Genomic DNA, 14,875 nt, shown 5'->3' on the forward strand with positions numbered 1-14,875 from the left:
AGACATCATAAAATCAAGTTACCCCTGTTCTCTCCTCTTCAACACCCAACCTGTTTCTCTTCCCTTCAAACCCTAAAGCAGTTCATGGATGGGTTCAGAAATCAGCCTTTCCCTCCCTAAGAGCACTAATTTAAATTTCTCTCCTTTGACGGACATAATTCTTCACAAAAAAACCCCACAGGGACTTAATAAAAATGCATGTATCTTACCCTCTCAAATTAGGCTGAAATATAACAACATAAAGATTAAAAAGTATATAGTATATATAGAATGGGTAATGTAGAAATATTACACATAACAAAAAAAAAGTCATGTTTTTCACTGTTAGGGTGGTCCAACAGTGTAACAAAGGTTGTAAATTCTCCATCCTTGGGAATTGTCAGGACTGAGCTGCACTCCAGGGGCTTGGACTGGGCAGTGCCCAGAATTCCCTTCTGACCCTGCCTGGACTGTCAAAAACCCAAGGGAATTTACATCAAAGGGAAATTAATCAGGTCAAGGAGCAGGGTCAGGAGTCACATAAACAGAAGTGTAAGAAATCTTTATTCAGGAATGCAAGGACAATTAAGAGGCTTGGATTATTTGCCTTTAAAACTCCCTCAGGAAGGCAGCAAGGAAGTGGAAGCATCCCATGGCTCACAACATTCCTTAAAAATGCATCAACCATAATCCTTCAAAGAACCAAGGTAAAGTGCCAGCCTCAGTGCTCTTGAACTCTCCAATTTCAAGTATTATCACCAAAATGTTTATACAGCAATATGAACAACTTCCCTACAGTGGAACTCTTGTTCCAGAGAAATTCTTGCTCCTTAATAATCCAGGAGCTGTACCAAGATGCTTCTGTGTCAGACGAGTTTTCTTTTACACAACTAATTTAACTTTTTTTTGTTTGTCGAGTTTTACAATCCCCAGTTCTTCCAGGATTTGAATTTTTATGCCAGTGGCCTTCATTTTAATCTCTTTCATCTGTGCAAGACTCAGTGCTTCTCTGTAAGACAAAAACAAATCAGTAGAGCAGGGATCAAACATCAGGTCTGGCAAAGAAAGGCTAAAAAAAGCACATGCTGTTTAATCAATGATTTTTGTGAATGCTCTGTAAATCCCAAACTTATCCAGATTACCAACAACTTTTCTATGCCACTTCAAATCCCAGCAGTCATTTGCTAATCTTAGGGTTAAAAAGATAGAATTCCTGAGTTTAAAACTTTTTTTTTTTTGTAACATCAGCCTGTAAGAAACCCCCAGCACTCACCCCAGAGAAGGGTCAGGAGGGGAGGGCAGGGTTTGGGGGTCATGGTTTAGTCTCAGTTTGTTTTTTTTTTTGAAGTTACAATATGCTTAACTAGCTGCTTTTATTTAATTTGAAAAGGCTGAAATTCTTTGCAGTTTATAAAAATCTTTTAATGAATGGCTTTGAGCCTTACCTGTTGTTCTGTACAATGAAGTGGTTAAATAACTGCTCGTACAAATAGTTCAAGTCTGCTAAATTGACACTGCCCCTGATGCTCTTGGGCACTCTCAGAAATGTTTTCTCAGTCAATGGTGTGAACTGGGCTTCTAAAAAATTGGAAACAGAAGATATTTGTTTAAAAGAAAGGAAGTGGAAAATATTTGTTCCTTCAGAAATTGCATCAAAGATAGCAAGTGATTCCATTAGTGTTTAATAATACCTCTAGGTTAGACTAAAGAAAGATTTTCCAGCAAGAGAAAGGAGAGAAAACAACAATCACTGGATCTGGAGACTGAGTAAAAAATCATTTGAGTTGAGATCTGATGAGGATTGACAAATTTGGTCTGTCAGTGACCAGCTGCATTTGTTTTGGTTTTTTTGTTTGTTTTTTTTTTTTTTTAAACAAACCAAAACCAACTGTGAAAATTCCTTTCTATAAGCAGGGATAAATGAATTTTAAAAGAGCTATTTCTGTGGTAAGATTAGTGCACCATTTCTTCTAAAGCTTAAACACAACAAGTTTTCCACTTCAATCCCATTGAAAGCAAGGAAAAAAATCCCAGAAACATGGCAACTATTCCTGGAATGTAACTCAGGGGTCAGTCCTTCTAGTAAAGCCTAAATTCTTCACATAAAAGCAGCAGATATTGGTGCTCGGGAGGGAAAACAGTGAAGTTACTGCCTATCACAGCCTCTATGAAAAGAAATCAGTGGGAAATTTATTTTTTCAGCACTTACCTTCAGCTGAACCAGAGCAGGATGGCTAAAAATGAACAATAATGTCAGTATTTGTTAGTGTTTTGTCTAGAAATCTTTTTTCATAGTTTAATTTCTGCATGAAATTTACATTAATTACATTTTACCATTGGATAACCAAGGACCTTGCAGCCACTGAAGTCAAGAGCAAAATCTTAGGGATTAATCAGAGTTTAAAATGAAATTAAGTTTAAAATGGATACAGAAAGATTTCTGTGCAAGTCAGATGAGCCTCTCCAGCTTTCCAGCACGGATCTGAAAGCACTGCACGTGATTTAGAATCAGTGATGGACAGAAATGGAGAGCATTTCTCAAGGGAGGAGCAGATATTTGCAAACAAAGGGTGAGTGAAGCTGCAGGACCTGGACAGGTTCCATGCAAACCAACTGTGGCAATAAAGGGACACAAAGTGGGGTGTCCTGTGACAGTGGGAAGTGAGGAGAAGTAGAAAAAGAAAAGGTCAATCAGAGAAACACCCTCTGTTAAACTTCTTTAATATTTTTAATATGAGACCCAGAGCAAACATTTGCAGGTAATTATATGAGATAATTACATCTTGAGCTATGGGAGAGTATCTGGCTTTTTAACAAATATTAATTTAGATCTAAGTTGTACTGCATTGCAGTTAGACTAGATTGTTGCTCATATCCCAAAATTTGTTTAATATTTCACAGGAAATTAAATTTCTCCCCACACTGGTTTGAATCAATGACATCCCTCACTCCCACCCAAACGTTTCTTTATCAAGAAGATCAACAAGAGCAACCAACTGCATTCCCAAGAAACATAAACATATCCCAGTTAAACAATTACAGGAACAAAGTCTTCCATCAAATCTAATTTCTCTTTTGTGGACCATCTAATTGGAACAATTAGAGAAGCTTAATCTGTACAGAATAAAAATGAAAAGGTTTGTTAAGGAACTTAATTCCATTTCTGAAAAATTCCATTCACTTGAGAGGCATCAAATCACAAAATAGAGCTCATTCTGCACTCAGCTGAGCTGCACTTGGAATTAAAGGTTTCTGGAATACTGACATTCCATGCCCTACTTACCTCTTGCACTGAAAATTCCACTTTTTTCCCAATTTGCAAGTTTAACTGCTGGACTGCAGTCTGTTCTTCTGCTGACAGAGGTAAGCTCTGGGAAAATAAGAAAAAGCAAACACAGAGAAGTCTGATCCTTCAGTTCCTGAGGTGATGGTATTTACAGAGGGACTCAATGTTTGTGCAGCCCTTTGCTCATGGAAACTGACAGTAGACTCCTGATTTCCTTCCACTGAAAACAAATGTACAAGCAAAGTGCTGCTGAAAAATCAACCAGAATCTTCCTCTAGCACCAATACTATAACTTAGTCAAGCAAGAGAAAGTTTTCAATTAAAAAAAAAAAAAAAAAGGTATTTCATTTAAAGACTTTTACTTCTCCAGAAGTTTAATCCATCTTTGTTTTAGGAAATATAAAAAGTAAAAGAAAATCTTTACCTAAAGCTGTACATGAAACTCAAGAAAAGGGTCTTCCACTTTGAAAAAAATCCAAGTACAAAATTATCCTGGGCAGAATATCCTTGAAACACAGTAAGACATGATCTATTTTCCTTCCTGTGACATATAACCACTGGCTTTTAAATCATGATACAGCCCATTTTGTCTATCAAAAGTTACCAGTAACTGTTGACAGATTAAACCAAATCTCCAGGCACTGTCATCAGAACATTGATCTAAATCACCTCATTTGTAAAAAGTGAAAATTAATGCTTTCACCTCTTCAGTAATGAAGCAGTGTCTGAAGACCACTTAAGAAAATGTTGTTTGTCGCTGAGTTTTTTAACAATTTAAACATTATCTTAGGAAAAACAGTTTTGGGATAACAGCAATCCCAGGGTGTTTGTTACAATGGTTTAACTTTCTCCATTTAGACACTGGAAATACATTTGCCATTTAAAAGCTTTTTAGCCTTTTAAAACTGGTTTCACTTTCTATTTTCTTTAAGGTGTGTCAAAACCTGTCAGTGTGGCCCTAGGACACAGCTGAGACATGGATTCCTATGAAACAACCCAAATTGTGTCACTCTATTCACACTCCTCAGCTCCAAATCTGATTTTAACTGCTGGGGATTGGGATTTACAAAAAGAGCTCCAATCCTGCCAGCATTCCTTCTGGGGAACTGTCTCCTTATCTTCTCAAAGTTTGCACAAACAACAATTTCCAGTAGAACCAGGCGTGGCACATGAAGGTTCCAAAGTTGCCAGCAGTGAAAACAGTGTGATGAAAATGAAAATACCACCTCCAGATCAGTTTGTTGCTGCAGTGTCTGAACTATATTCATTGTTTTCTCCAGGGAAGCACGGATGCTCTCCATGGCTTCCTTCTGCTCCAGGGAAATTTCTTCCATCTTGGCACACAGGGATTTGTAACGGGATTTCAGCACCAGGATCTCCTTCAGGAGAGCAGCTGGATCCTCCTGTGTGAGTAGAACATTTAAACTACATCAAATGGGAAAATTCATGTGGCCACAACTTCATTTACAAGTGTACATGTTAGACATTTAACTTGAAATGATCCTTTGCAGTGAAAACGTACAGGAGAAAAGGGCTCAATTAGAGAATCCTTTACGTGATGTCATTTCTTGTTTTCCTCTCGTCTCTCCCCCAAATCTGAATTTAGTCACTGCTTTTTGGCAGGTTTATCTTGGTTCTCAGAGCAAGGATGAGTCTGAGCTCAGACTGGAATCTGTAACCTGAATTTAGGTGTTAACACCACTGATTTCTCAGGGCAGAACATGGGAGAATTTCACTATCCCAAGAAACCAAAGGAGTTTGGTTTGAATTCATACTGGGCCACTCATCTCAATATATTATGCAGAAAATTAATTAATTAAATAACAATAACAATAGTAACAACAACAACAACGATAATAATAGCCTGACAAGTAGATGAAAGAACAGCCACATATATTTCAGGTTTAAAGAAAAATACCCATTTATTACCAACTTCATGCAATAAAATTGAATTTAATCTGAAAATACTACCTCTGCTGCTGCATCATCAGGACGACTTTTCATTATTTCAAACTCCAGTTTACGCTGAATATAATCCAGATCAGATTCTGCCTTCTGGAACTAAAATATTTAAGATCAGGCACAGAATATTAAAACCCAAAAACTGCAGACAAACCCCAACCAGTGTTTCAGGAAAGCAGGAGGCAGCTGCCTCACTTTGAAAAGCTCAGAGACCATAAAAGTTTTCAAATTTAATATTTTAAAATATAAAGGGTTCTGTTAGCAAAACTACAACACTCAGTTATTTACACAGAGGAGATTATGAGTAAATTCAGGATCCAAGAGCATCATCAGAGCTTTTATTAATAATCATATTAGGGATGTGTTCTTTCAGATGGTTTTAATGTCCACAATACATTTTATTATTCCCCAATAAACCAGACTGACTAACAGCTCATTAAACTGATGACATCACTTTTCTTTCCTTGGGATAAATAAGCCACCAGAGAATTGTCTAATTGCCTTGTAAAACAGTCTGCTGATAGCATTACTACTTAATTAATTTTAGTCTGCAATTTTAATATCTATTAAAGACTTCCACTTTCAAGAAAGGCAGTTCTCCCAGCTCCCAAGCAACTCATTAACTCTTTGACAAAATAATTCAGTGATTTTACAGTCACAGAAGAGACAATGATGAAAGCAAGTTAAAAATGGTTGTGACTTCCTTAAGTTGCTTTTCGCTGTTTATTTTGAGATTAACCCCAAAGTGACCGTTCCAGTTGTTTTTTTTTTTTTAAGGATCAAAGCAAGGCTGCATTTGTTATAAATATCCACAGTCTGTGGTCAGGCTGGGATTCCAAAGGGATATTTATGTTTTGAACATCAGCCTCAAGGAATGGCCATTAATGCCTTTGGGGGTGTGGAAATTCAGCCTGAAGGAACAGGATTTGATCCAGGACACTCTCCAATAAAAACCTCTTTCTGAGGGAGTGATGGATGATGTTTCACACACCTCCAGCACATTTTCAGACAATAGCTTAAGAAAAGGAAAATAAATCTAGTGAAGACCTTGAAAATCTATAAATCAAGGGGAAAGCTTTCACCCAGCACTGCCATAACTCACCATCTGCCCAGCAAAACTCCTTCCCACACCTGCCCCAGAAACCAGCCAGGACAAAATCCAAGAATAAAATACTTTTCAGCACACTGTACATTTTTAAAGAGCTCACAAGGGATTTCTTCCCTGACTGCTCAATGGTTTCTGTTCTCCTCCACTAAGAAATATTTGTAGGTTTTCCTTTCCACGCCAGGCACCTCAAAAAGAACATTTTTTGCTTTTCTCCAGCTCCTCCATTTGATCAGTTTTTGGGAAAGCAAGACAACAAAAGCTGCTTTCAAAATACCCCATTAAATATTCAATACTGATAATTTGAGATTTCCATAAGCAGCTAACTAACATACTGTGATTCAGGACATTAAAAGCTAAACGTGGCCACAATTTTAAGCTTTGTGAAGACAGTTAACACAGTTCATTATGACTGCTTTTATTTTATAAATATTTACTCCTTGCTGCATTTCAGGAAACATCCACCTGCAAAAATCCCTCCCCTTAATATTCTAGCTCAGAAGCATTTGTAGGAAGATTATTTTACAATAAACCACACAGGAAAATGCAGGGTTTGATGTGTCAATTTGTAATTTACTCACAGGTTTGGAAGGAAATGTTAGAAACTGAGTGAGGCCAGTGCTGAGGGCTCTGCTCTCAGATGCTTTGACAATACTATTGCACTGCTCTCTGTATAGTACAGTAGTGCAATAAAGTCAGAGCACTCGTTAGCAGCAACAATTCTGGGCAACAATCAATCATACACTCACCAAAAAAAGGGAAAAAAACCCCACATCAACTCAGCCAGAGGTTTCTGTGGATGGTGAAGAGCTGGATAAGGTTAAAGCTCACCAAGTCCTAACACACACACACAAAAACTCACATTATTATTATTATTATTATTCAGAATCTGCCATTCCACTGATCATGAGGGAAAAAAAAAAAAGCCCACAGCCACCCAACAAAACGCTCAACAGATCTGCCAGAAATTCAATTTCAAACTATTTGGTGCTTTCTCAACTGGAAATTCCATTTCCAAGTGTATTTATTGCTTGGGTTTGCCTCGCAGCAAGCTGCCATCAGACAGATGTTCTTAAACTGCATTACAGGGAATATCTTCTGGACAGCAGAGTTTATTCTTTATCATTTCCAGTGCTGAATCACAGTAAAATGCACTTAAAACACTCCTTCCCCAGCCCTGGGGATGTCCTTTACCAGTGGGGTGTGAGGGTGTATTCCATAAATCTCAGTGATGATGGGGATTTTTTAACACAATAACTTCATGCTGAGAGTTGGAGAACTCTCAGGGTTTGAAGCTGCTGAGATACTTAAAAAAAAAACACCAAGAAACCTGGGAATGGAGTGGAGAAAGGGGATTTTTGGGGATGCACACAGAGCTGAGTCACCTGGGCCATGTGTAAGACACAGAGATGATGGCAGCTGTCATTAAATGATCAATTTTCCTCCTTGGCAAGGCAATGAAATGAGCAAGAAAAAAAAAAAATAAACCAATGGCAATCTCCTTTTACAGCTGTTTTGTGGTGTGAGTCAGTGATTTTGGACTTGTGTATTATTAAAAAGAATACAGAATAATGCAGATTGTATTGCTGGCCAATGCCCTTTTAACATTGCACTGCTTTTTGTGCATCATCACCAGTAGTACAACATAAAAAGGGCACTGGACAGACACCACTCAGGGACACAGGAGGATCCCAAAAAAACAGCGACAGGAATGAACTGATCTGCTCTGAATGAAGCACTGCCAGCTTTGTGATCTTTTCCATAATTAATCTAACACTGTTATGGTGCTCCTGTCACAAAAAAAAAACACATTGGTTACCTGGTTGATTTTATTATTTTCATACCCACTGTTCTCTTCGAGCTCCCACTAATCACTTTGTCCCTGCTTCCATGAGACCCAAAGGAAGCTTTCCATGAAATTCATGTCAAAAGCTCCAGGGAAATAAGAAGTGTTATTTTATCACACTTCTGTGGAGAGAGCTGACTTCACAGGAAATCCAGGACGGGGAAACAACAAAGCAGAAGGAAAGGCAAGAGACACAAAGCTGTGAGATGTGAGATTATTCTGATTTCCCCTGTTAGCTTAAAGGGGGCAAAAATAACCTCTCTATCCACATGTCCTAAAATGAGAATCACTTGAAAGCATGACTTCCAATAAAACACAGAAATAAACCATGACAATACACAGATAAATTATTTAAACATATAACCCAAGTATCTTTAAACATATGTCTAAATTAAACTAGGCTTTAGGAAAAACACAGAATCATAGATATGGGGAGATCAAGCTTACAATATGGGCAAAAATGGAAAAAAGACTCTAGAGAGGGAAGATGAAGGTTTGAGGGGTGGCACAAGGAACTCGGCTGGTTGGACACAGCTTCCCAGAGCCTCTCCAACGTGAGGGAAAATGGAAAAAATGGGCAAAAATGGAAAAAAAAGACTCTAGAGAAGGAAGATGAAGGTTTGAGGGGTGGCACAAGGAACTCGGCTGGTTGGACAGAGCTTCCCAACGTGAGGAAACACAGCACAGCTCTTTTTGTGCCAGCTTCGTTTCTGCCTTTTTTTCACTTTTCCAGGAGTGGGGCTGGCAGGGAGGCGATCATTACACAAGGGACAGCCCCGCGGTGCCCCAGGGGCTGCCTCAGAGCAGCGGAACGGAGACAAAAGCTGCAAAAACTCCGCAATTTGGGGCTCGGCAAGAGAGGGCCGAGGGGGCCATCGCCCCGCTCCCCCCGCGCGCCCGCGCCAATGGACCAGCCCAGCCCCCCCTCTCCCGCAGCGAAAATGGTCCAGCCCAGGTGAGCGCTCCACCCTCGCCCCCCTCTGGGAAAAAATGGACTAGTCCTGGAGCTCCACTCTGCCCCGCGCCCCCCTCCCCCCCTCCCGCCGCGGGCACATGGAGCGGCCCGGCCCCCCCGCAAGGCGGGCAATGAGCGCGCCCACCCTCACCGCCCCCCCCCCCCAGGTGCGCGGGAAATGGCCGCGCCCTGCCCCGCGCCGAGGGGTGAATGGAGCGGCGCAAGCCCCGCCCCTCGAGGTTTAGGGGGGGGGTGCGGAATGGACCGGCCCGGCCGAACCCGCCTGACCCGGACGCGGCCGGCGGGCGCCCCGTCGAGGGCGGCGCGGGCCGCGCTCGGGGGCCCGGATGGGGAACGCGGGCGCGGCTGAAGCGGCCGCTCTTCCGTCGCGCCGCGCCCGCCCGCTTCTCCCTCCCTTCCTCCCTCCCTTCCGCGGCGGCCCCGCGCCCTCCGAGGCTTCGCCGCCGCCGGCCCGCGGCGCGGCCGCCCCTCAGCGCGGCCGCCGCCCGCCCTCACCAGGGTCTGGAGCTTGGTAACCGCCGTCTCCATGTTGAATAGTTGACATTCCTCAGGCGGCGGCAGGGAGATCCCCACCCCCCGCGCCGCGGCACGGGAGAGTCGGCGGCGCCCATTGGCCAGCTGTCACTCGCCGCGCGCCTCCCATTGGCTGGCGGCTCGCGGGGCGCGCTCGCCATTGGCCCGCGGAGAATGTAAACCCGCTCCGAGGTACGGCCGAGCCCATTGGCCCGGAGTGGGCTCCGGCCGCGATTGGCCGGGGCGGGGCGCGCGGCGCTGGCGGGAAGCGGCGCGGGCCGGTCCGCTGCGGCCCTGAGGCGCCGCCGCCGCCGCTTCCCCCTCCGCGGTGCTCTCCCGGTCGCGCCGGTAGCCCCGGCGGGGCCGCTCGTCGCCCGGTTCACCCCGCCGGCCTTCCCCAGCCGAGCGCCGCCCGCAGCCGATTGGCGGCACCGAAGCCGCTCGCCCAATGGCGGCGCCGCTCGCCTCAGCGCGGCCGGGCCGGGGCGGCGCCGGCTCCTCTCCCGTGGAGCGCGGGCGCGCCTCGGCGCGGCGGCCAATCAGCGCGCGGCTTACATGCGGCGCGTGGGGGGGCCGGCAGAGAGCGGCGCTGCCATTGGCTGGGCGCGGCGCGGGGAGCGGTTTGAATCGGCGGCGGCGGCGGGCGCGGAGCGCGGCCGGAGGGAGGGGGTGGCCCCGGGACACCCCCGGAACACCCCCACAGGTGTGTGCAGGTGTGTGTGTGAGAGAGAGAAATCCCCGCTCTCGGTGCGGGGTCCCGGTGAGCGGGGCTGGGGTGTCAGCGATCACCGGTCAGGGACCGGCCCGTGCCGCCCTCAGCATCCTTCCGTGGCTTCTCCGTGTCTTTTGTCACCGTTTTCCCCAAATTCAGTATTTGTCACGTCGGCGGAACGAAAAACTGAGCATCCGTTTATTTTTATTGTGCTTACATATTAATAGTTGCAACATTTCTATTTAGTTGATCATACTTCTAATTACTTTCTTGTTTATTTATACTTGTTTATAGTAATATTTATAATATTTTTTTCCTGTGTGTTTATTTAACTAATTCTTATTATTATATTTATAATAGCTATTTATCAATGCTATCTATCTATGGTACAAATAGAAAAGGAGAAGAAAAGCCCATATAAAACGGTGCTTTCTGTGCACAAACACATGCCCATGGATCATATGAAATTAAGGATATCTTTTCTGTCACTGGTCCATAATAATTCCAGCAAGGCAGCTGTGAGTAACCTCTGGCTGGATTTCTGAGCTGCAGCCTGTGCTGTTCTCTTTGGTGGTGGCTCTGGCCCAATGTATAATTTGCTTTATCTCTCTACATCCATTTGAAATGTGTCTTTTTCCCCAGTAATGGCAAGGTATAAGAAATGCAAACGGAAACGAAGAGCCCGAGCAAAATTTCGACTGGAAAAGAAGAGAAATGCTGCAGCCCCCCGGGGCTCAGTTTGTCCCTCTCCACGGTAAGAGGCTCTGCTTGAATTTTGCCTTCTCACTCCATCCCTGGGTTTGCTGTTTGCTCCCAATGGCTCATGGAAAAGAGGCAAAGATTTGTGCCAAGCACATGGCACTCCATGATATCTTTTGGTGTTATTCAGTGGAAGGTTGGACATGATGACCTCGGAGATCTTTTCCAACCTTAGTGTTTCTAAGCAATTTGAATAAAAAAGTATTTCCAATAGGATTTTCCCCCTCACCCTTTATTGAAATGTATCCTGGCCTTTCCAGGTTTCTGTGATCACATTTGCTCTGTTGTTACCTGCTGGTACCTGCTTGTAACTTCCACATGATTGGTCACAGTAAACTTTTTAAAAGGCTGAGATGATAAATAAAATTCTGGCCTTGTTCTGTTGCAGGTCACCAGCTCATCTCCCTCTGAACTCACCACCAGTCCCAAGCTGCTCCCGCTGGCCTTTAGCCTTGCCCAGTGTAAAAGGTGTGGTCAGACCCTTGACAGCAGCAGCCTCATTTCTGTACTGGTGGTGCCAGAGCAGGGTTGCACAGGTATATCCTTTCTTTGATATTAGATTTTTCTGTTTTAAACAGGGATTAGCACTGTTTACTGAGTTGCAAATATTTCACTGTAGCAATTAATTTTGCTCTGTTAGTACCCGTCCTAAAAATCAGATTGATCTTCAGAAGCATCTGAAGAAAATCAACACACAAATACACATAACCTGCTTTCTTTTTATGCTTAGAGCTTCCAGGTGGTTAAAGACACCATCTTTCCATCACAAGTCTACTTAAGGGAACTAAATATGTTCAGGGAGAAGCTGGAGAAGTTGGAAAGTGAATTTTCCAAGCTACAAGGAGCACTCCAGGTCAGTGTCAGTCCAGCTGGAGCAGGGTAATATTTGCCTGTGTGAGGATAAGGAATTGTGCTCAGTGCAGATCCACTGGGATCTGAGCAGCATTCTCTGCACTCAGAGCTGCTGCTACCTCACAGCAGGAGGGACCTGTTTGTATCTTTGCAGCTCAGCCTTAGCCAGCACCTTTGTCCCCTAGAATCCCACCTCCTTTTGCTGGTGGATTTAATGTTCTCTTTATTTATTTCTGTCTCTTTCAGATGAACGGAGTGGCAGCTTTGTCCTCAGAAAGTTCTCTTTGCCAAAGGTGTCACAAGCCAGTCCTGGCTGCTCCTCTGGGGACACAGATGGATCCTCCACCCTCAGCATCTGTGCCTGTGTCCATCCCCCCTCCTCCTCCTCCTCTTCCTCCTCCTCCTCCTCCTCCTCCACCGCCACTGACTCCACCAAAACTGCCTCCAGCACCTCTCCTCCTCCAACGGGGCACAGCCTCGAACCTGGTAGGGAATCAGAAGGTTCCTTTATTTTTTATTTCAAGCCTGAGTTTTCTTTGGACCTGGATTCATCAGCACATCACTCTCTGTGAGTGCTCAGTCTCATTTTCCCTTCCTAATTTCCCTTCCAAACCCCTTTTGCTTTCAGGCACCCCCAGTGAAAAAGGATGGGCCCGTGCACATCACCCTCAAAGACCTCCTGAATGTTAAACTGAAGAAGACAAACAGCAGCCTGAGAATGGACAAGGTAAACTGGAGGATGAATAGGTGCTGGTGAATCAAGGGAAAATCCACCCTGGAACTGCTTTTTTTTCTTGTTTGTTTTTTTTTTTTTAATAAATTGATTCTCATCCAAACACCCAGTGATCAGTTTCAAGTGACCATTCTAATTCTGCACCTGGGCTTTGGAAGGGAAGAAATAAAGTGACAGACTCCAATCTCACCTGGCACTCAGGACAGCTCTAATTTTACATTAAGGCCATGGAATTTTCATGCAGCTGTGTGTGTTATCAGTAGATTTTTTGACTCCTTTTGGCCAGCTGGAACTTTGTTTGCAGAAAAAAACCTCTTGTTTAGGGTTTTTTTTTTTGTGTTTTCCTAAATAAATCTATTTTATCCAAGGCACGTTCAAATCTTAATAATTTAAAAAAGCATAAAAGCCATAAGCCACAAAAATCTTTCAGATTTATTAAATATTAAATGGATTTCAGGGCAGTGAGACCGTCTGAAGTTTTATTTGGGGTAACATTTCTTTCCTTGCTGTAGGAACAATCACCAGTGAAGCTACGCAGGGCATTAATTACAGTCACAGATCTACAGAGTGTTAGTCTGAGACCTAAATCCAAGCCATCACCTCATGCTACAAAATCTTTAATGTAAGATGCTTTCTTCCTTGGTTAGATATTAGATTTTTCTGTTTTAAAGAGTGATCAAGGTTTTTCACTGAGTGGGAAACATTTCATTGTACCAATGTCTTTTTTTCTCTTAGTACCTCCCCTAAAAATCAGATTGATCTTCGGAAGCATCTGAAGAAAGTCGATATCCAAAGGTCTGTTCCTTTCTATTCTCTTGAATTCTGTTTTTATAAGCTAGAAAAACTAGAGAACCAATCAAACTAATCATAATTGCCCTTCCAGAAGTCCTGGTGGCACTCCTCTGAATAGTAAAGAAAACATTGAATGTGGCTCTGGGCTGACCCCAATAATGACACAGGCACTACGGCGCAAATTTCAGGCAAGTCACTCTGTCCCTCTTCTTGGAATCATAAAGTGGCTTTAAAATCACAGAATTCCCTGCTGGGGAATTCCCTAAGGACACTTCAGAATGGACATGCCATGGCAGGTTATTTGACAATCCCAAGAGGAAAAACTGCATTTTTGGTGGCCAAGGGGGTGCCTCAATGCAACTTTCAAAGTCATAGTTCCACTTTGCAGAAGAACAAAATGTGAGGGTCAATAGCATCTTTTATTTTACTGATTTGTTGTGTCTGATTTAAGGTGCCAGCTAAGGATTGCACTGTTTTATTTCAGTGATAATGAGCTCAGATATCCAAGTTCTGACCCTTCCCTTCTTTTGACAGATGGCTCACCCGAAGAGTCCCTCGCCTGCACGGCTGAGTGCTGCAAACAGCTTTGATGAAAAGTAAAAGGGAAAGTAGGTTTATAGAACAATTTTCTATTTGTGGTCAGGAAGCCACTTGAATCCCATTTTTATTACACTCAGGCACATGTATTTGTAAGCAAATGTAGTGCACAGGAAAATGGGGCATTATGAAACCCTGTAAAGCAGATTGTGCTTTTTATCTCTCTCTGTCTCTCGATTTGGTTGCATCTTCATTCATAATGGAAAAAAGATAGGAAATCTCTCAAGCCTTTTGACACCTGGGTGCTGCTGAAGCAGGAACTATTATATTCCTAGCACTGGTGCTGCTTGTCATACAAATATGTGTTTGCTGAAATTCAGTATTTTTATATCTTTTTTTAAACAAAAAAATATCTTGACGGTATTTGTACATTTTCAAAGAAAAACAACAGTTTAATGCACTAATGTATTAAAGTGGAAAGCTGCAAGCTTCAACGAACAGTTCTAGTCTGTGGCTACAAATGTAAGAGGCCCTTGCACTGTGTATCACTGCTGTCTGATCACTATTAAAAGGCTGCACTGCTTAAAGGCCATGAACCCAAAGCCTCCTTCCAAGTCCACGGGGTGCGCAGAGGTTGTGCCCGCACCGCGGCTCAGCTCACGACACAGCTCCGGACCAGGGCAGAGCGCGAGTCCCGGTGGCACAGCCCTGCCCGGCGTGCCGGCACGGTTCCCCCGGCGCTCGGGGGCGATGCGGAGCGGCGCTGCCCGCGCTCCCGCTCCCACCCCCGCGCCCGTGTCCGCGCCCTGCGGGGCGGGGCCGC

General features: G+C 43.7%; 3 protein-coding genes across 5 annotated transcripts in view; 1 reads left to right on the plus strand and 2 right to left on the minus strand.

Moving 5' to 3' along the window:
• The window catches only part of PTRH2 (peptidyl-tRNA hydrolase 2), a 186,816-nt gene that overhangs the window by 40,994 nt on the left and 130,947 nt on the right, over positions 1–14,875 (minus strand). The gene's annotated exons all lie outside the window — the stretch shown is intronic.
• Positions 509–9,776, minus strand: SKA2 (spindle and kinetochore associated complex subunit 2). Its single transcript, XM_053995834.1, has 7 exons — positions 9,650–9,776; positions 5,237–5,326; positions 4,492–4,668; positions 3,263–3,349; positions 2,189–2,213; positions 1,425–1,557; positions 509–988 (listed from the first exon to the last, which is right to left on the minus strand). The coding sequence occupies exons 1-7, from the start codon at positions 9,680–9,682 to the stop codon at positions 862–864; spliced, it is 672 nt and encodes a 223-aa protein (XP_053851809.1). The 5' UTR covers positions 9,683–9,776; the 3' UTR covers positions 509–861.
• Positions 9,776–14,639, plus strand: PRR11 (proline rich 11). 3 transcript variants are annotated; one of them, XM_053995830.1, is made up of 10 exons: positions 9,776–9,859; positions 11,022–11,133; positions 11,527–11,674; positions 11,869–11,991; positions 12,237–12,476; positions 12,619–12,717; positions 13,236–13,345; positions 13,459–13,518; positions 13,607–13,703; positions 14,050–14,639. In XM_053995830.1, exons 2-10 carry the CDS (start codon positions 11,024–11,026, stop codon positions 14,113–14,115), a joined length of 1,053 nt encoding a protein of 350 aa, XP_053851805.1. In that variant the 5' UTR covers positions 9,776–9,859; positions 11,022–11,023; the 3' UTR covers positions 14,116–14,639. The 3 variants fall into 3 exon arrangements, with proteins under 3 accessions (XP_053851805.1, XP_053851804.1, XP_053851806.1); XM_053995829.1 differs by lacking the exon at positions 9,776–9,859 and adding an exon at positions 10,223–10,370; XM_053995831.1 differs by lacking the exon at positions 9,776–9,859 and adding an exon at positions 10,349–10,380.

Source organism: Vidua macroura, chromosome 20 (genome assembly GCF_024509145.1).
Source record: "Vidua macroura isolate BioBank_ID:100142 chromosome 20, ASM2450914v1, whole genome shotgun sequence".
Taxonomy (NCBI): domain Eukaryota; kingdom Metazoa; phylum Chordata; class Aves; order Passeriformes; family Viduidae; genus Vidua; species Vidua macroura.

Bases quoted from the DNA above. Each gene is read 5' to 3' on its own strand.
- SKA2 (XM_053995834.1), bottom strand. From the start codon at position 9,682: ATGGAGACGGCGGTTACCAAGCTCCAGACCCTG. The intron at 3,350-4,491 runs GTGGTATTTTCA...TTATTTTCCCAG, and splicing joins AGCAACAAACTGATCTGGAG to AGCTTACCTCTGTCAGCAGA. The intron at 989-1,424 runs GTAAGGCTCAAA...TTTGTCTTACAG, and splicing joins TTCATTGTACAGAACAACAG to AGAAGCACTGAGTCTTGCAC.
- PRR11 (XM_053995829.1), top strand. From the start codon at position 10,223: ATGCGGCGCGTGGGGGGGCCGGCAGAGAGCGGCGCTGCCATTGGCTGG. The intron at 11,992-12,236 runs GTCAGTGTCAGT...TGTCTCTTTCAG, and splicing joins AGCTACAAGGAGCACTCCAG to ATGAACGGAGTGGCAGCTTT. The intron at 13,704-14,049 runs GCAAGTCACTCT...TTCTTTTGACAG, and splicing joins CACTACGGCGCAAATTTCAG to ATGGCTCACCCGAAGAGTCC.